The 20,623-nt window shown below is 39.3% G+C and overlaps 2 protein-coding genes across 13 annotated transcripts in view; one reads left to right on the top strand and one right to left on the bottom strand.

The window, feature by feature from the left end:
• Window positions 1–18,388, top strand: part of MARCHF1 (membrane associated ring-CH-type finger 1) — a 763,974-nt gene extending 745,586 nt beyond the window's left edge. For all 10 annotated transcript variants that reach the window (XM_070261421.1, XM_070261416.1, XM_070261419.1 and 7 more), the window contains 2 exons: window positions 4,602–4,749; window positions 13,975–18,388. In XM_070261421.1, coding sequence (XP_070117522.1) covers window positions 4,602–4,749; window positions 13,975–14,273 — 447 coding nt within the window. In that variant the 3' untranslated portion in view covers window positions 14,274–18,388. The remainder of the gene's footprint in view (window positions 1–4,601; window positions 4,750–13,974) is intronic.
• The window catches only part of TMA16 (translation machinery associated 16 homolog), a 58,875-nt gene that overhangs the window by 2,718 nt on the left and 35,534 nt on the right, over window positions 1–20,623 (bottom strand). For 2 of the 3 annotated variants that reach the window (XR_011436704.1, XR_011436706.1), the window contains 2 exons: window positions 18,785–18,943; window positions 15,097–16,104 (listed from right to left, as the gene is read on the bottom strand). The exons of the other annotated variant lie outside the window; for it this stretch is intronic. The gene's annotated coding sequence lies outside the window, so the exon portion shown is untranslated. Of the gene's footprint in view, window positions 1–15,096; window positions 16,105–18,784; window positions 18,944–20,623 lie in introns of those variants that run through there. 3 annotated transcript variants of the gene reach the window in all.

The following is a 20,623-nucleotide window of genomic DNA, read 5'->3' on the forward strand; positions in this document are numbered from 1 at the left end:
CACTGTCCCAGATCAACGAGCCCTCTAGAAACACCACGAATACTCTAAAGCCCCACAACGTTTGCAAGGTTTACATACTATCTTCTGGCACAACGTATCTTACACTTGTAGCTAACACAATAAACTTTGAATTTGCTGTTTCCAGGTATCATTTTCACTCATATGTGGTAAAACCCCGCTACCAGGATCAGAACGTTTTAAACAGCTAAAATGTGGTTTTGCATTTATGCTGCGTTGACGAAATAACAGAAAAAGCCTGTGCAGCTGGCTGGCTGGGAGCTCTGGGGTGTTGTCCGGTTGTATCCGAAAAACGCTGTTGGTACTAGCTGCTGTTTGGGCCTGGCGCCACCTGGTGGCGGTTGTTTGCTTTATCACTATATAGATTTGCTCATAGTTCTGGTTCCTATGGCTGTTAGAGAGTTGGAAAATGTAGCGGGACCGTGTCAAGGAAGAAAAGGAAATGGATTTAGTAAAGCAGTCCCTACCTCGTGTATTTTGATATTGCACAAATAAACTGCCTTTATTCTTCACTGGTACAAAGCATTCTTATTAGGCAGCATTTTTGAATTCATATTTTAGGACAGAATATGAATACAGGACAAGTAATTCAAATTAGAAAACCTACACAATTTGATTTAGCTACAGCAAATGGAAAATTTTGCAGAAACAATATTTTCATCAATTTAAACTCCAATTTGGAAGTCTTTCCAGAAAAATTCTAGTCGTATATTTCTGAGTAACAGAGTTCAGTTCTTTCAGTTTCAACAAGGGACCAAAGGCCAGGAACAGTAAAACAGATATCAAAGACCCAGAGATTGTAGAAAAGTAAAGCGAGGTCCAAGACCACCTATGAGGAGGTGCTCAGATTTTGTGAAACTGGTTTTGCCCACCTTAGCTCATCCCCCAGTTTGAAGATGTGAAAGTGAACTTGAAGACCGATGGGGGGAGATGGGAGAGTTGGCAGTGTAAAGAGTTGATGACTGAGGGGCCAGCCGGGTGGTGCAGCGGTTAAGTGCACACATTCTGCTTTGGCCGCCCGGGGTTCGCTGGTCCGGATCTGGGGTGCGGACATGGCACCGCTTCGCAAGCCATGCTGTGGTAGGCGTCCCACATATAAAGTAGAGGAAGATGGGCATGGATGTTAGCTCAGGGCTAATCTTCCTCAAAAAAAAAAAAAAAAAAAGTTGTCAAAAGCCTGGTGGTGCACTGCGGTGTATCTTTCCCCTGCCCCTTGGGGAAGGGAAAGAGAATCGCTGTCTTATCATTTCCACCAGCTTCATTGAGACCACTTGTGTCGCTTTCACATGGACATTTGACTCAGGCCTGAATAATCTAAAGAGAAAGGCAGTGGCCCTGCGGCCCTGCAGGTGGCGAGGCACAAGTCAGGCTGCTCCCCTGGCAGAGAGCTGCGCTTCCTCAGTGATGGAGCGGAGTCCAGATTTTCTGTGTGCCCTGTGGGCAAAGCCAACAGAGTCATCTCAAAAGTGGAGCGTGATAATTTGCATCTCTAACAAGTGCCACTGTTGCTGCTGAGCAGGGGACCACTCTGAGCACCCAGGGGGGCTCTCCTCCCTAACATCCCCCTCTGGAGGCGTCACAGTGGTAAACTGTGTACACGTGGTCATGTGGGCATAACCCACAACATTGTTTATAAAACTGGGCAGGGAAGCACAGATGCTGTGTGTATTTGGGCAAATTATCAGTTTCCTATTCCAAAATCTTTTGTGAACTGGTACTGAATTTCAGCATTCTGGATATTAAATTAAGGCCTTTTCATGACAGCTTTGTTAAAAGAAGATTTCTATCCTTGCTTTCTCAATTCATTCCCCACTGTGAAGCCTTGCAAAACTTATTCAAACTTTGTATATAAACCTGAATATACAGGGTATAACGAACATTTTATAAGACGTTGATTTCTGCTGGTACCTTGTGTTGAATATGGTATGCAGTAATGTGATCATTCGGAAGAGGGCGCTGTGGCATTACATTTACTTGTGCGCAGGCTAGTGAATTTCTGAACGGTCTCTATAAGCAGAGTGGGAAGCTTTAATGGTCCCTTTACACTTCTCCTTAAAATGCTACTGAGGTTAGGAAGCAAAAACCTCAGAGCTTCTATTGTCTGGAACAGAAGGAGTCTTGACAAATGATTTGGTGCATCTCTGTCAGTCCCACTGATATTTTTCTACTTGAGCCTCATTAATTTTGAAGAATATATTCCAGCCATTTCATCAAACTGCTCCTTAGATTTAAGACGTCCCCATTTTTAACGGTTTTTTTAAAAGCGGATTTTATATTTGAGGGTTGATTTGGTATGAATATTTTGTTGCTGAAGATATTCTCATCCACTTAGAACATTTAGGAGATTTGAACATTTTGTAAAGCTGCTTTTCTGCACTATCTTGTACTTTTTATTTGGTCATATGAAGATTGAGGTAATTCAAGAAATATTTATTAAATCATAAAATACAGTTGCCAAATGATAATATTCTATTCTATAATTATACAGGCTATTCACATTAACGTTACAATAAATCAATAACAAAATGAAATTTTAAAAATCAGTTTTTCACAGATATGCTGTGAAGTGTTGATAAAAGCCAAGATACACATGCCAAATTCAATTCAAATCTTCGCAATTCAATATTGAGTACTTAAAAATAGAGTCTAAGTTGAAGCAACTGTTTTTCCCCCAGCCTGCATTACTAAGATTTCTCCATTATGTACTTGGAACAATATATAAAATATAGTTTGATGAAAAAGAAAGTACAGGATGAAGTACGAATTGTTAATTCACTCTAACAGACCCCTATAAGGAAAACCATGTGCTGACTGGCCAGGAAGAGAACAGGAATGGATGGTGTTTGTAAATAAAACGTCTTTTTCTCAAAAATGTTTAAGAAGCTTTCTTGAGCATCAAGGTCAGGCTTTAAGTATTGTGTTCTCCTACAGAGGAAATTATAGGATGCTAATTGGCAGATGGGAAGGGAAGTTAGGAAGTATCTCTTTGGTTCTTTCATCAGGAAGTACATCTGACAGCAAGTAGCAGAATCCTGAGAAATAATGGCTTAATTAGACGGGGCTCTATGTTCCTCCCCTATAGGAGGTGAGCTGATGCTGACTGGGCTCAGGTCTCTCCAAGTCTCGAGACTTTCTTTGAGGTTGCAAGATGACTGTTGGCACTCTTACCATTAATTATGAATTCCAGGTAGCAAAGAAGAGAAAATGAAGGAGAGAAAGAAGGGGCAATTCCTGCGTCAGGAAGGCAAAAATTCGGTATCCCAGTAGATAGCCGCTCACATCTCATTGGTGGAAAACAGGCAGTGTCCCCCTCTGTGAAGGAAGGTTGGAAGAGAGCTTTTTGCTGGGCGCAATGCCCGGCTTCATAGAATTAGTCTGCTAGTAAAGGAAGAAGAGAAGAATGGCGTCCTCTTCCCAAACCTCTTTGTTACAACCTCTGCCACAATCTGCTCTTATGACGATGAGGCAACTGGGCACAGAGAGGTTAAGCGACTTCACCCATGTCTCAAAGCCTGTGCCAGAGCCAGGACTTTATGTAACATAATGTGTGCCCTCTTGTTCTCCACTGAATTGTGTGTGGAATTATATGTGTGGGGGTGGGGTGGGGAAGGAGTGGGGTCTTCTGAAGTTCTAAAGATTTTGCTTTAGCAAAAGCATAATAGTGTAAAGAATGTAAAGGATCATGGATTATGGAAACCTTGGTACATCAATTCACCTCGCAGAAGATTACAGTGATTTGATTCTCCTATCAAAATAATACAAAGAAAAATAGACACAATTCCTAACACAGAAATGAAGTGATACTCGAGCTTTCAAGGCATTCAAATATCCTTTGAGAGTCTATTTCTTCAAAGTAAATAACGGACACTTTCCCGCATACAAACCTTAGCTTACAACTATAAAAATTGTGGTCCTATTCCTCTCCCAGAATGAGGGAACAGCCCTCAACTTTCTGAGGAGTGTGACTAAGGGACAATGATTATGACTGCAGTGGCAGCAGCAAATCAAGACTGCTCTAATAGGAGCTTCTGCCAATTTTCTCCCATGGCCCACAGGGTAAAATGTGTTTTCTAGGAGATCAGTTGTGAGCAGATGTTGATTTTCTCTCATAGCTGTCATTCAGCCATTCAAATACTTGTTAAATGCATACATTCGAGAATACAACACTATGTCAGGTTATCTATTAATCTAAGAAGAGATTACTTGTTGCTGCTTATAACCTAGTACCACTAAGAAGTGATACACAGAAACCTGAAAGGAAGTATCTTCAAAAAATTGTACAGTATTAAAACTCTCTCATTCATGTTACAGATGAGGAAACCACAGGTTGGCAACACATAAATGACTTGATTTAATCCATTTAGAGGAAATTATTGTTTTCATTTTAACATAGATTTGTTATATAACTCTGCAGGTTTGAATTTCATATCTTCCCGAACATGACTTCTTTGAATATAATAGTGTCATCTGAAATTGCAAATGTTTGATGTTTCCCTTTCATTCGTGATCTGTTTGGGATATAAAAGGGGAGTGAAATTTCCTGGCTAGAAACTCAGTTTTGTGTGATTCATTTATGATTGCAGTGGGAGAAACTACAGATGACCACGAGCGAAAGGAGGAAAATATTCTGCTCCGTCACATTCCACGTAATCGCCATCACTTGTGTGGTTTGGTCCTTGTATGTATTAATAGATCGGACCGCGGAGGAAATAAAGCAAGGCAATGACAATGGTAAGAGCACATCTTTTTTTCTTTTTTGAATTCTATGACGATATCCAGCAGTGAGTTGGGAAGTTGTTTCCCAGTTTAGGTCTCTATGTTTGATACACTAGCAAAAACCAGTATTGGCAGCTGAGTCCTCCCAATTATGTTACTGATTAATACTGTGGCTATCAAGCATTGACCAAAGGGGATTCTAAGCTGAGATGTGAGATTTGTCAAGTCCATGTGAACCTTAGTAGAGAGGAGTAGATAGATGTCACACAGCACTTTTCAAGCTTTTCAGGAACTAAATAAGGATCACAGGTTCTGCCTGATGTGAAAAGGCAAACAGTTGTAAAAATGGAAGGTTTTTCACTTTATTTAATTCACTCTAATCATTGCTTCTTTTAAAACATGAGTAAGTGACACCCTATTAAAGAATGTGCTATAGTTTACTAGTCAGTACTGCATAATTTGATAGAGTGGATTAACGTTAACACTATGGTTTGAAATTTTAGCCATGCTACGTTGGATTGTAAAGGATGGTGTGAAGTCTACAAAGAAAGATGTTTAAACTCATTAAAGTATATTCTAACATTTAAAATGGATAGGTCGTTTAAAACACAAACAAAAATAGGAAGCCCAATGGCTATAAAATATCGTTTAGCTTAACTGCTGAAGGTACCCAGCCTGTTTATCATTGAGCTCTACCAGCTTTAGCATACAACTGGCAGAACAGTGAGAAATAATCCCCTAACCACTCCTCTCCCCTGTAAAAAAAATAATAATAATAATTAAATCACTGGAAAATTTGAAAGGAAAAATTGTTCAGAGGATAACGTTGTAAATTTGCAGTTATGAAAAATGTTTATGTGCCCCCTCAAAAACAGAAGAAAATGAAAGAAAGAAAAAGGTGAGAGGAAGTGAGGGAAAGAAGGTAAAGACTTTCAAAGGGAAGGGTCTGTTAGTTCCGTATTTCTTTGCCGGCGTTCGTGAAAACAGAAGGGAAGGCTCTTCCATTCTCACGCTCGCCCTCGTGGTGGCAGCAGTGAGCCCCGCATGTGCTCGCCTGGGCGTTCTGGAAGCAGAACGGGACTGAGGACTGAGCGCATAAAAGGCACTTGTGAGGACTCGCCAGATGCACTGTGGCCATGGATTATGTAGTTCAAGTGGAAGGTGGGGAGGAGAGATGGTGACAGAGTTGCGGATCCCCCTGCCCTTTTCTGAAAGAATGAAAGCGCTGCCGTTATAGAAAATCAGGTAGGGAGGGGCTTTGATAGTTTTTTGGTTCAATGTTAACTCATCTATAAAAAATTTGTCAAACCACATTGTTTACAACTACATTATGCCTTGTTCTTGAGATGCTGGATTAAGAAACGTGTATTACATTCCTATTAAATAAGTTCCTTGAGGATAGGAACTTTTTTTTTTTAATCTATGTCCCCTATAGATATAGGTACTAGCCCAAGCCAAGTAACAGAAAGTGGGCCATAAACTCTGCAATCATGTATGCATGGAAAAACAGAGGCACCCCCCACATCCCCACCTTACTACACCCAACCTAAGACCTTAGGACTCAAGTCTTTTCCTAGCAATTAAGGGCAGACCTGATAGGTAGAGACAATATTTTCAGATGACTAACCTAGAGTTCAGTATTTGAGAATCATAAATTCGTCCCAATGCAGCCTCGCCCTCTCCCAGTGGCCACCCTGACTTGGCCCAGCTGTGCTAGACTGCAGGGTTCTCGTTCTCTGGCCACGTGTGAGGGGAAGATTAAGGGCACCTCTTCTAGACAGAACAAGAAGCAGCAATCTCATATCCTCCAAATGCAGACAGGCCAGAACAACTCATATTCATTTTTCTCGCTCGCTTTTGAAACATCTGAGTCAACAGTGATCATTTATTCTACAATGAACATGACTGTCTCAACTTCAGCCACCAGTCTCTCCAGAACCCATGGAATCCATGGCCCAATACTTCCATCCTTCCATTTATCTCTTATTCTCCCTGCTCATTCTCTAGTCTCCTTGGATATTCTTATGTCTTCAGTTGTCATTTCTATGCTAACTCCCTAAATTTATCTCCAGCTCATACTGCATTCCAACTCATGTGTCTGCCTGCCTTCTGAACTTCTCCATTTAAAGCTTTTCCAGGCAACCTAAACTCAATGTGTCCAAGCTCAGAATTTACTACCACTTCCTACTCTAACACCTGTGGGAAAGGCATTACTAACAACCAGGAACCAACCCAGACATCACCTTTAATTCCTGATCTCCTCCCACTCCGTCACTTCCACCTTAATTGCCAAATCCTATTTGTTCTGTCTCATATGCCTCTGGAATCTGTCCGTTTCTCTCTTTCCCCACTGACACCATCCATGTGCAAACTATCATATCTTTTACTTGAAAACTGCAACAGCTTCTTAACTAGACTTTCTCCAGTTCTGCCCACCTTCAACCCATACTCAATAATGTAATTACAGCAAATTTACAAAGACACGAATATGATCATGTCCTATCCCCACTTAGCCATTACTCTTAAAATACACCCTAAAGTCTGTAAAGGGACAGTGCAACCCGCTGTGACCTTGCTGTAGCCAATTACGCTGAACATTGTTCAGCCCCCGAAATCTACTTCTCAGCTTTTTTCTCTATGTGAAACATTTCCTCCCAGCTTCTCTTGTCCACCACACACTCACTTAAACACTCGCGTAATCTCACATACCTCCCTAACCCCTACTCAGCCTTTGCAGTTTACCTGAAACATCACTCCCTCTGGGAAACCTAGTTAAGCTCCCTGAATTAGGATAATTATTGCTACTACAGTTGTTCTCGAATGTGGTCCCTGGACCAGCAGTAGCATCACCTGGACACTTGTTAGAGATGCAAATTCTTGACCTCTCCCAACTCTCGACCTAGTAATCAGAAATGCTGAGGGTGGAGCCAAGCAATTTGTGCTTAAGAAGCCTACAGGTGACTCTGATGCCCTCTCAGTGTTGGGGACCATGTGCTCCCATAGCATCCTGCATGTACCCCTGACAGTGGAGTTTCTATGCTACTACAAAGCCTGAGTTTTATCCCCAGAGATTTAGATTTCATTATCCCTTACAGGATTCTATCGTGTAGTCATGTTGAAAAGCTCTGCGCTACCATGAGACTTACCACACGTTATCACAATTGCTCGATTAATTGTCTGTCTCCCCTCGCCAATAGCCTCTGAGCTCAGAGCAGGCCGGGCCATGTCGGTCTTGCTCACCAGCACGTCCCTGGTGCTGAACACTGTGTCTGGGACCTGGCAGCTGGCCTAGTCAATGTTGTAGAAGGAATGATGAAGTGTGAATGCCTCGTACCCAAACTTTTCCACCTTGTATCTCATTTTCTGCATTTTTCTTCAAAAGATTTTTTTCCTTTCTCAGTTCTGGGTAGATGCAGGATTTCAGACCGCAGTCTCCCAGTGGACTGTCACTCAGGTCCCTCAGTCAGATTTTCCAACAGAAGGGCAAGATAATCAAAGGTCGGCTTCCCACTATATATATCACACTAGGCAGGACCTCCATATTCAGCTCCTGACACTTATATAGTGCGTGACATCTATATATTTCTTCCTAAAATATGTATATAGTCAAGGGTCAGCTTTCTACCATATACTTTCTAAAAATTATTTTCCTTTTCTTAAAGGCCAGTGAAAATGAAATAACTTTTATCATTGGTGTTCAGAGCTTTTGAATTAGGAAGCAGGCTATTTATCAAGAAGCAGTGCCCGAGGTGCTCTCTGCAGAGCCACTTGCCAAAGGGACAGCTCCTAACTCAGTTCATTTCAAATGGAAGCCACAGTGGCTTGTAAAGGGTATCGTCTCTACTTATGTTCAAATTGTATTTGAAATCTGACTTGCCAAAGTACACATCTACAGGTAGTGTGGGCATCTGTAGGAGTTGTTATTATTTTAATCTTCCTTTGGCATTGAGACTGAGTGCTGATCCTGAATTTACTTTAAAAGTTGTTGAAAAAACTGCATAATTTTAAAGTCAAACATTTTACATCCATCTTCAAAACCTTCAAAAATATTTGAAGAGGAACAAATTGTCCTTCTTCAACTAGAATTGAGGTTGAATATAAAACAGCAAAATCTTTTGAACTGTAATAACAGTACGGGAAGGAGACTTCATATGTTTTTAAATGGTTGTTCCTTTAGATTAAATACGCATGATGTCCCAGATAGCTCTCTTACCTCACTCTCTTCCTCTCAAGCCTATGATGACACAAAGAAAAAAATGTCAAATACATGGTACTTGAAACTTTAACGCCGTAAATCACCCATGATGCCAACTCTAATTTGGCAACAATTGCTCTTCCTGCCTTATCTTTACATATTCTAGAAGAATGCTCCAGTATGCTCTTTGTTTGTTGAAAACAAAACACAAAAATATAGACCGAGAAAACACAACAATTTACACTATCTATTAAAGAGACTGTAGATGCAGATTTTAACGTTGCCCCAGAACTGTTTAAATGTATACATCACAAGTGACTAGAATGACAAATTGACTTTGTTTGGTGACCCACATATACAATAGAGGAAGATTAGCATAGATGTTAGCTCAGGGCGAATCTTCTTCAGCAAAAAAAAAAAAAATACTGCCCTGCAATCTATATAATATTTTCCTTTTCAGCAGTGTTATTTAAACATTCTGTTTGAAAGTAATTTCATGTGCTGTTATTGTTAACAACTCAAATATGATAAACACTACTTGGGCTAGTTATCAGAAGGCCAGGGTTCTAGTTCTGCCTAGTTCTAGTTCCTGGTCATTGGCTAGTTATTGCAAATAAAATAATCACTCTGAAGTTCAATTTCCTATTTGTAAAACTAAGTTGGACTGAATACTCTCCAAAGGTTCTTTCTGTGATTCATTTTTCAAAGACACCGTGAACTTGACCTTGCATCAGACAAATTGAAACATTGTGTTTATACAAATACTGCACATATTATCATACATTGTTTACTCACAGTGAATATTAGCATTAAAACAAGTTAGGGCAAAGGTTATAAATATGTGAACAAGCTTTTTTAAAAAAATAATTTATCCAAAAGTAACTAGGATGAAAGTAAAGGAGAAAACCACCTCCCCAGTGCCACCCCTCACACATGCCCTTAACAAACACATTTTGTGACACTGCATAACCTAAGCACCCAGCCAAAAATATCCCAGCTTAGCATTGAGATGCTTTTTCTAAATATACATTGTTGCTGCAGCTGTTAAATGAGGCAGGTTCTCTTCTGCTTTTGGGGATTTTAAAAAGCTCTTTAGACACAACCCAGGTGTCTCCAGTCACATGATCTGCCAGATAAGATATGCAGAATACTCTGAGAATTTGAATTTAGAAGCTGGAAGAGACCTCAGACACCACTGTTTTAAAGATAAGGAAATAAGCAATTTGCTTGATCTACAACTATGTTACAAACACCCACCGGGAATCTTGTGGTTTACCCAATTCGACTTAGAAACAGTGAAGCAGGATGTTACAGGTGACCGCCATCTGTGCCCCCAGGGGAGAGGGATGGGGACCCTATTCTATTACCAAGGAAATACATTTCAGAGAAACAGTATTGCCGGAGAGTCACAGTCCAAAAGGGGCCAGTGGATATATCCCAGCTTACAAGCCACTGTCGTGGTGGTCTGAAAGTTTGGCAGAAATATTTCCTGAAAGGTACAATCCACACAGTTACCACTCCAGCATTTCAGGACCTCTTACTTAATTTTTGGGGAGATTTCTCAGCCTTTCCCCATGATGGGAATTACAAGTGCAAGAGGTGCTCACACAGGGTGAGGCTGTGTAGTGCTGGTGATTGCACTAAATGCTGGTGACCTGGCTGGCAGCTAACTGGCCCTTCTCCTCTCCTGGGTTCTGGAGGTTTTCATTACTCAGGGTCCATGTGGGTCATCCAAAGGTTGAAGTCTAATGATGTTAGAAAGGTCTTAGTTGTCAGCACCAGTGAAAGCTTTGCTCTTAAACTACAAAGCAATCAGCCAAAGATGTGTAGCATTTAAATCACTCAGATAACAACTACTTAATATTTATAGCACTTTCTCTGTGTCAACAAGTATTCATTTACTCCACCCTAACAACCCTATGAGGCAGCTATTATCAATACCTCCATTTTTAAGTGATGTACCACTTGCCTTTTGCTGTGTAACAAACCATCCCAAAACTTAGTGACTTAAAACTGCAACCGTTTATTTCACTCCCACTTCTGTAGGTCAGTTGGGCATTTCTTCTGGTCTGGGCCAAACTGGCTAGTTTCTGCAGGGTTCACTCAGCATATCAGCTGGCTGCTATACAATCAACAATGGCCTCCTTTACACGTCTGGCAGTGGGCATGCTATGGCCAGATGGCAGGAGCAACTGAGCTCTGTGTCTTTCAGCATCTAGTCTGTACACCCTGCTTCTTCACACGGCGGTTGCAAGAGCAGCAAGAGATGCAAACCACAATATGTGAACACTGTTGACGTTTCTGCTGTCATATTTTCTGTTGTCCTATTGGCCAGAGCAAGTCCTGTGGCCAAGGCCACCATCAATAAGGGAGGGGACACCCGAGGACATGGTTACGGGGAGGCATAAGCCAATTGGGGGCCATTATTACAACAAGCTACCAGAGATGAGAAAACTGAGAGCAGAGAGAATACCAGATAACAGGCCCAACACCTCAAAGAACCGATATAGCTGCCTGAATTAGGATGGATAAAGATGTCAAGAGTGAAGTAGCTGATTCTTAGGAATAAAACCCATAACCCTCAAGAATGAGTGGAGATTTTGCACAGGGGAACATCCCTTGAGCAGCCATTAACCATAGTAAGGGAAATCCTAGTAGGGTTTGGACTGCAAAGAAATTGAATAAAAGTCTGAATATTTTGGGATGTGGGAGTTTCCTTAGGCAGGAAGGAAGGGGTTTCTGGGATTGAAGATGAGGAGATAGTGGCTGAAAGGAGATGAAAGAGACAGTTGGCTGCAGCGGTCCTGTTTATGGATTAACTCTAGTCTGAGGTTCTGAGAGGAAAATGCCCTTAGATAACCCCAAACTCTCCCTCTTGACCCAATTCCAATAAAGGGGTGAAGACGACATGGGAGATATTTTTATGTGAAAAAATAATTTGCAAATTTTACTCTTTCATTTTTACCTTTTCATTCAAATTCTATAAATAGTTACTTTTACCTAGTCACCCGTTTCCCTCATTGGCTTGCTAGAAAAATCTTACCAAATTCAGACTCCCAAGAGCCTAGGATGAGCCAAAAGCTCCATCTTCTTTTTTTTGTCTAAAGTGCTTTCATCCACTCTCTAAATTCCCATACAGATTGTGGACTGTTTTTTGTGGTTCTAGTGGCACCACTTTCAGGCAGATGTAGTGTAGCATTTTCATTCATCTATCTCTAATTTGTGAAGTCTTCAATATCATACCGCATGACAAATCTACATACTGTCTTCAGCCTTTCCTGGAGAACCTATTAGCATGTTGATTGCTTTGGGATGGCATGGAAGATACTGTAGCGCTCAAGTACCAAATCACATGCATGCAATTATAGAAAGGAGGCCTGAAAGAATTTATTTTAATAATCCTATATTGAGACTGCTTGAGAATTTATTGCCCATTCTTATGGGATTGGCATGACGATATAGAAAGTGAATGAATCAGTTAAATTTATCTATTATGAAGGACAACAGAATATTCCCATTTTCTTAGAAAATGGTAGTGGACAGAATATCTACACCTCCAATTCCTGCCCAAGAATTTCCAAGCAGTATTTCCCATTAATGCTTAGGAGGTAGGGATGGGCAGAGTTTATTCCTACACCTACAGAAACTGCTCAAGAAAGATTCAAAGCACAAAGGCAGAAGTAGAGAGATCCTTGAGCTTCAGAGGAATGAACAGATGGTTGAATTGCCTGAAGTCAGATTTTCCAAATTCCTCTCCCGAACTGGCAAGCAGAGATAACTTTGTGCTATTGGCATTTCCAAGTGCAGGCTCCAGCTTCAAAGGTATATTAGTGAGAAGAAAGAATTCCTTGGGTTACATAAAGGATCCTCAAGGAGCAAAATTTTGTGCCTTCCCTTCTTTACCACACCCCCAGCCCCCACATTGTGTACATTCTTTCTTCTTTACAGAAGCGAGAACTGACCAGTCCAACAAAACAGAGTAGGAAGACAGTTTGCTAGGTCTCAGTAAAAGGAGGTAGACACATCTTACCAATGAAAACATTCTTGAAAAATCCATTTGGCCCCATTTCAGCATTTAGTGTCTGCTTTGCTTCCAGAAGAATAAAGCAAATGTCACTATTACAAAATACGGTTAGGATATTTCTTAGAACTCTATTCAGTGTTATAAGTAAAAGTAAATAAAACTCAAAGGAGAATCAGACACTCATACGGTGGTTTCTAACCAACCCTTCCTGGTCCACCATACTGAGCTATCTCTGTTATTTTACAGCCTTTCATATGAGTGAAGGCAGCTACTGTTCCCCCCCACCAACTTCAGGTCAGCAAGAGGTGGACTCTTGACCATCATATATTAAACATTCATAATTATGTGTGGCATAAATACTGTTGCAGTTACAGAAACTCTTGTGAAAATTTTAAAAACTATTTGTGAAAGAAAGCCAATTTCTAGTTATGGTGATGGAAATTAAGAGAAAATATTGACATCTAAGAAAGTGATGGTTCTCAGTGACAAAATATAAGATTAATGAAACAAATGACTAAAATCCTAAATCTTATGGATATCTGTACTCAGAAATTCTTTCTCTCTCTGGTGAGATGTGGCAGCTTCTTTTTTTTAATTTTAAAGCAAATGAGGGTGGGGAGGAGGACCTGTATGTACAATCCCATACATGTACATATATACTGAAATACACGTATCACTAAATGTATGTACAGCTGTAGCTAGAAGGAATAAATGTTGCACTAAGTATCAAAAGTCTAATGTCGTATCTGCTAATCATAGTAGGCACTTGATGCTAGGAGGAGAAATAAGATCATTACAGTTGTAGGTGAGAGAATTTCTTCATAGACAATTTTAACAGTACTTTTAGAATATTTGAAAGCAATGAAGTGAATTCAGGTTATAATTCCCACTAGTTTACAATATATTCTTTATCCTTGAAATTTGGCAGGAAAGCACGGTCTTTTGAAGGAGCCATAGGAAAAAATTACCAAATCCATTCGTGACAACGTGGTGGTAACATTCTCTCTTTTTTATTTCAAAGGTGTCCTTGAGTGGCCGTTCTGGACAAAACTGGTTGTGGTGGCCATTGGCTTCACAGGAGGTCTCGTCTTCATGTATGTACAGTGTAAAGTCTACGTTCAGTTGTGGCGCAGGCTGAAGGCCTACAACCGTGTGATCTTTGTGCAAAATTGCCCAGACACCGCCAAAAAACTGGAGAAGAACTTCTCGTGTAATGTAAACACGGACATCAAGGACGCCGTGGTAGTGCCTGTGTTACAGACGGGTACAAATTCGCTGCCATCTGCAGAGGGTGGCCCCCCTGAAGTTATACCAGTGTGATGGAACCAGTTGGGACGTTCTTCACTGAAGCGTATCTTTCTAGCTCTCAGTCACTACAAATGACAGAAGTGATCCTGAATTATTCACTCTATCTTCTCCTCTTTCTCCTGCTGACTCGATTTCCTTACTTTGCTCAAAAAGGAAAGGAGAAAATAAACACCAAATGACCAGGATCCCACGAAGCAGAGTCTAAAGTGTGATATGGAAATGTGACAAGTTTCCTAGAGAATGATTTCCAAGACAATTAAGAACCAGTGGAGTAAGGAACGCTTTTAGGCAATGACAAAAGACTAAAGGACACACTGAGTCTTCACAGTCGCAGGGGAAAGTTCAAGAACACAGACTTGAATTGCAATGTGTATTTCTTCTAGGGCCTCGTAATGTTAACTATCTCATCTGAGAATAACGAACATTTGGTTGTAAACTTGAAATTGTTTGCATTATCCCTAGGGCACATCAGAAGCGAACTTGGAGGATGCATATTTTGATATTCATACTTTGAGATTTTTATGGCTACAGTGGAGTCCAGTTGTTTTAACATATGCATGTTTTGAAAATAGATGCAATACACATTTGAAGATATTAATACTTGGAATTATGTTTAAATAATGAACAAAAGATTTTCAGAGATTTTTTTGGGTTTAATTCGCTTTGGTCAATACCCACAGAAGTTGCAATCAACTATCAGTCTATATTTTATCTGGCTCCTCTTAAACAGTGCTGTCCAACAGAAATATAACATGAGCCCCAAATGCAGGCCACATATGTAAACTTTAAATTTTGTAGTAGCCCCATTAGGAAAAGTAAAAGTAAATAAGTAGAATTAATTTTGATAATATATTTTATTTAACATTATATATCTAAGTTATTTCAATTTGTCAACATAAAAAATTGAGATAATTTACATCTTTTTTTATGAACCAAGTCTTCAAAATCCAGTATGTACTTTATCCTTATGGAATATCTCAATCTGAATTAACCATATTGGATAGTGCAGCCCTAAAATCTGCTTCATTTAACAGTCGAATCATTTCCAAACAGCAGCTTCATACATCCTTTTACTTGAAGTCTCACAAATGTTATGATTTTACAAAACGCTAAATTAATCAAATTAAATATCCTAGTTGAAGTCTTAAATGAAGATATAATTTCTCAAAAGGTGAAAAAACAAAAGTACAGAAAGATAAAGCAATCTACCTGTGGAAAAGTTCTGAAATTAACTTGTTTGCTACTATGAAGCACTTATGATAGGGAAAATAAAAATTTAACATTTTTATTAAATCAAGCATGTAACTTTTTTTTAATCCACATGAGGTGTCGCCTTGAAAGATGAGTAGTTATGATCAAGCATTTAGACTCAATTTTAAAAAGCTGACGGTATTTCCCCTGTTCAGCAGGCAAGCAAAAATACTCAACAGATTCTGTGATAAGTAATAACTTGAGTTGTTTAGGTTTGACAGTTGAGTTGATTATTGTGTTCTTTGCATATTCATGTAAAACTGAAGCGTGAATGATATTGCAGTGAGCTACATTAATGATTATAGATATAGTAGGCTGTCAAAGAAAGATGTCTTACATTAAAAAGGTGATTTATTTTTGTTAGCTGTCATATTTATTACCGTGAAGAGGCAACCATGATGGCCATAAGAACCAAAGCAGGGGTATCACATCGCACAAATCTGGGTATCACATTGATGCACTTGTAATTATCAGTGTGCTTGTTCTTCACAGATAGTGTAGGTAAAAGGAAAAAGAAAGAATCTTTTAACAAGGAAAAAAGATGACATGAATATTGGTAGTGGCTGACAGTGAGTCCAAATAGTCCCAATTCCTAGAAATAAAGAAAAGGTAAACAATGTCAACTTTGTGTGTGTGTGGTGTGTGTGTGTGTGTATTCCTGTATATACACGAGAAAAATGTTAAGGTTTTCAGTAAGTCAGGAAACAAAAGGTTTATAACATCTTTCTTCAAACTTGTTGTAGGGGCACGGAGTAAACGCATAGGGAAAACAGAGTTGAGGGGACTAAGCTGGACCAAAATTTCTGCACAAATAAGGACATAAGTGGTGTTTAAAACACATGAACCTTAAACAAACTAGACTTTGTATTAACTTCCTCTTATATTTCCAGTTTAAAGGTTTAGGATAAAGACATTCATGGATAACAAAGCTTTGAGTGATTTAACCATGGCACCTCCCCCAAGGATTAATCTTGATTAAATTTTTCTGTTAATTTCCCTAAGCTTTCTACTAACCCATTTTTCTTGTTGTTTATCAATGGCAATGTGTTGTCTACAAACATTACTGGGGGGAAAATCTAGTCACCAGCCAAAGAAATACTGATTTCTCTTTTGTTTGCTCTGGAAGGAAAAGGATTATTTTCCTTAATTGCCACCAAAAATACTGTTTAAATTCTGTACAAACCTAAGCAAGATAGCTAAGTGCAGAGCTCATTTCACACTGGGAGATGATTGGCTAAAATAAGGCATCCTTTATTAAGAGCTACACTGAACACTAAGAAAACATGTCTAGAATGAGAAGGAAAGATAAGCATTACTGTATTAACAATACACGATGACATGGTGTTTTAAAACTATACCTTAATTCTCAAAATTAACTTGTATAGGCTTTGACTTTCTTGAAATGAGAATATAATATAGCTTCTTAGCAGGCTAAAAGTCAACAATTAATTCTGCTGTCCTTCTGAGCTCTTTTAAACCTTGAACTCCTGAATTTAAGTCTTTTAAAAAGTTTTCTTATAATAGCTGTTTATGGTTCAAACAATTTGAAATAATTATGTGCATTTAAACCTAATGTTGATTATTTTCTTTTTATATTCTGTGTGGCAATAGTACATTTGCCTTTTCAAGGAAAGGATTTGGCTTTGTGACAACACTTCGTGAACTGGATATAACCTTCGAAAACAAAAACTGCTCTCCAAAAAGACAATTTTTGAAGCATGTTTACCTGCTCAAGTAAGAAATAAAATGCAATGGAAACAAAAGATGGAAACTGAAGAATGAACTTACAGTTCTGCTAAAAACCTTGGCTTTTTATAATCATGAGTCTCTGGTATTATCAATACTATAAACCACAGACATTTATGCTGTTAATTTTTTAAAGAACTGTCACTTTTATTGTATAGGATCAAAGATTAAACTGTAAAGCAATGAAGTTCCAGTATTTTTTTAAAAGGGAAGCCCAAAAGGCAATTAAGCTTAAGCACAAACAAAACAAAACTCAAAACAAAAATGATCCTAACAACCTGGGATATAGCGATGGAGAAATTAAAGGAAAAAGGGTACATACTGAAAAAGTGGAGCCCAAAAGGCAATTAAGCTTAAGCACAAACAAAAAAAAATCAAAACAAAAATGATCCTATCAACCTGGGATATAGTAATGGAGAAATTAAAGGAAAAAGGGTCCATACTGAAGGAGTGTTGAAAAATGCCCCAGGATTCAGTCTCACCCTGAGCTGCTGTTACCTGTGATTAGAGCCCCTAAGAGATGGCCTCATAGTTACATTTATCTTGTTTTGCAAAGAGTCCTTGGGTACCCCTAAAACATCTATTCTTTGGCTGGAAATTTAGCTCCTTAGAGCAATGACATCACTAACAGATTACAGGTGTCATGGGTGAGGTGGGGAAAATTATCCATCCGCCTGACATAGTTTACCTTTCCTTGCCTATGAACATTTTGGAACAAAGCAGAGCTCTTAAAACTTACTATCATTATTGCAGAGGTTATATAATTGTGTAGGACTTACACTTTAATTAAGAAAGATGAAAACCTTTTTTCTTTCCTAAGTCAGCCCAAAGGTGCTATTTTACATATCAATACAGCTGAAAGGAAGTACTGTCATTTTGGGCTGCAGTGTTTCCTCTATGTCTGAAGAAAGCCCATTTTGAAATTGGATATTGCATTAAAACAAACAAGGAAAAACTATTTTAACTGTGTGCAATTTTTGAGACTGAGTATTTGTACTTTTTTGGTTTTACCTAATTCTCTTGCATTAACAATTTACTGTTTTGTGAATAATGTGTACTAAGAAAAATTAAGGAAAAGGAACTAATTATCTGTGAGAGAAAGACTTTGTATATTAAACAAGTGACCCAAACCTTTGTTGTTGTTTCTATACTTTTTGTCTTAACCTACCAGGATTTCTGCAGAATTCTACTGTTACTGCCAAAAGGGTTTCTTCCACTTGCTGCAAGTCAAGCCAATAGTCAAGAGGCAAGGTCATTGGAGAGAAAGGGTTTTCTTACAGCTTGCTAGCAAGGTGGAAGATGGGGCGACTAACGCCCAAAAGAACCATCTCAAGGGGGGCACAGAATCTTGAAGCAGTTATATAGGCCAGTGGGTTTTAGGGGAGGGGTTAGGAATGTTAACCCTCTGGTGTTACAGACTGGGAGTCTCCACACCAGATCTTTCAGTTGTCATGTATATCAGCACAGAATCTGTGTCCAGGGGTCATCACATTCCTAGGGAACTCAAAAGAACAAAGTTATCTTACCGCATCGGGAAGAGGCCATAAAATCTACAGAGCATGTATATCTACTGGAAGGTGCATATCCAGCTGGGTGGGTTAATCAGAGGTCATTCAAAGTTACAATATGGTCTCTTTTCTACAATCTGGCAATCTTGCAACCTTGTGTTGAGCTGGTATCAGTATCTGCAACATCCAAACAGGTTTGAGTTCTTAACATTTTACAATGGTCTGAGTTTTTAAGCAGGGCCTGAACATACTTATAATTTTAAGGCCAACATAGGCTGACATTGTAGAAGGAAATAAATAGGTGCATTAATAAGAGGAAACCACTGGAAATAATCTACACAGACTTTCAAACTTAGTTTAAAAAATAATGGGAAAAAAACTTTAAGAAAAATCACAATGCAGAGAAAGGATTTTCTTGCGAATAAAGCTTGGATATGCATAAGATTATAACAGCATTTCTCAGAGATAAGAAGAGTGGATTCAGATAAATTTCATAGGTAATAAATACAAAGAGGAAGATTTTGAAATTATTTCTATTCCAAGAGGTCTGGTGATTAGTGAAGAAAACGTCCCTCTCCAAAGCCCCAACTTCTGAACCTGAATTCAGAATAGACAGACTGCCGGGCCCAGGCTGTTCACAGGCCTTTCTATTAAACTGTTTATTGTACAAGCTCATTCTTCTGCCCAATTGGACATCTGAATTTATAGTCTTCTCCCACCTCCCAAATTACAGCAAACACTCCTAGATCACAAATCATTGGCACTGTGTGTTCAGCTAATGATTCTAAACCTGGAAGCTGTGATGGAGATACCCAGGGCAGCAAGAGTATGGCTAGAGATACCTTCACTGAGGGAAAAGGCAATGCAGGCAGAGGGCACAGTAGGTACCAAAGTCCTGAATGGGAAATGTCAAGCAAGACTCAGCCAGTAAAGAAACAAGCCTTGTTAGGATCAGGCAGTGAATCACCTATAGAGACAGCAAAAGAAAGATGAACAAAGGTGTCAGCTCCCCACAAGTCTTGCTCTATAGGAGAACACAAAAAGAAAAAGGGTCAGAAGATAATGCAGCATAAGGGATGGAACACCTTCTTGCTGAGATGCTGACTCCATGGTGTATCCAAGCCATTCCATAGCCTGCAGCTACACCCTAAAGAGGCATGAGGTGGAAAGTCTCATACTTCATTAGAACCTGGGTGACAACAAAAAAATGCCTCACATCTTAAGATAGGGAGGCAAATGGGAAGCGGCCTCTGGTAATTCCTTACAAGTATCCCATATCCTTGTGTTCCAGGAAGATCACGGGGCATTCCTCTAAGACTCAGGGTCAGATGCAACCAAGCCTAAAGTGGATACAGACCTGAGTCATCAAGGTGCCAGCACAGAGCTGTTATAGGAAATAGCTGGGCCATTCTAGGAATGGACAGAAAGCCAAAGTGTCTGAAGTACAGTAAGCCAAGGGTGAGTGGGTCCAAACTGAAGTTGGAGAAGCAGTCGGGAGTCAAATCATTTCAGGCCTCTTTGGCTATGGTATGGAATATGAATTTTATTCAAAATATGATGGATGTCAATGTGTGTTCATCAAATGTTACCAATGGACAACTTTGGTGGGTGATGTTGATAATGGGGAGGCTATGCATGTGTGCAGGTAGGGGGTATATGGGAAATGTCTTTACCTTCCTCTCAATTTTGATGTGAATCTAAAACTGCTTTAAAAAAATAAAATCTTAAAAAAAAAAAATCATTGGAAACAAAATTATACCCCATCAAATAAACAAACATACCATAAAAAAATGTGATGGGATGTTATTATAAGGACCTGAACAAAGAAGTAACATATTTTAGTGTGCATTTTTAAAA

The sequence above is a fragment of the Equus caballus genome, chromosome 2 (assembly GCF_041296265.1).
Source record: "Equus caballus isolate H_3958 breed thoroughbred chromosome 2, TB-T2T, whole genome shotgun sequence".
In the NCBI taxonomy this organism is placed as follows: Eukaryota; Metazoa; Chordata; class Mammalia; order Perissodactyla; family Equidae; genus Equus; species Equus caballus.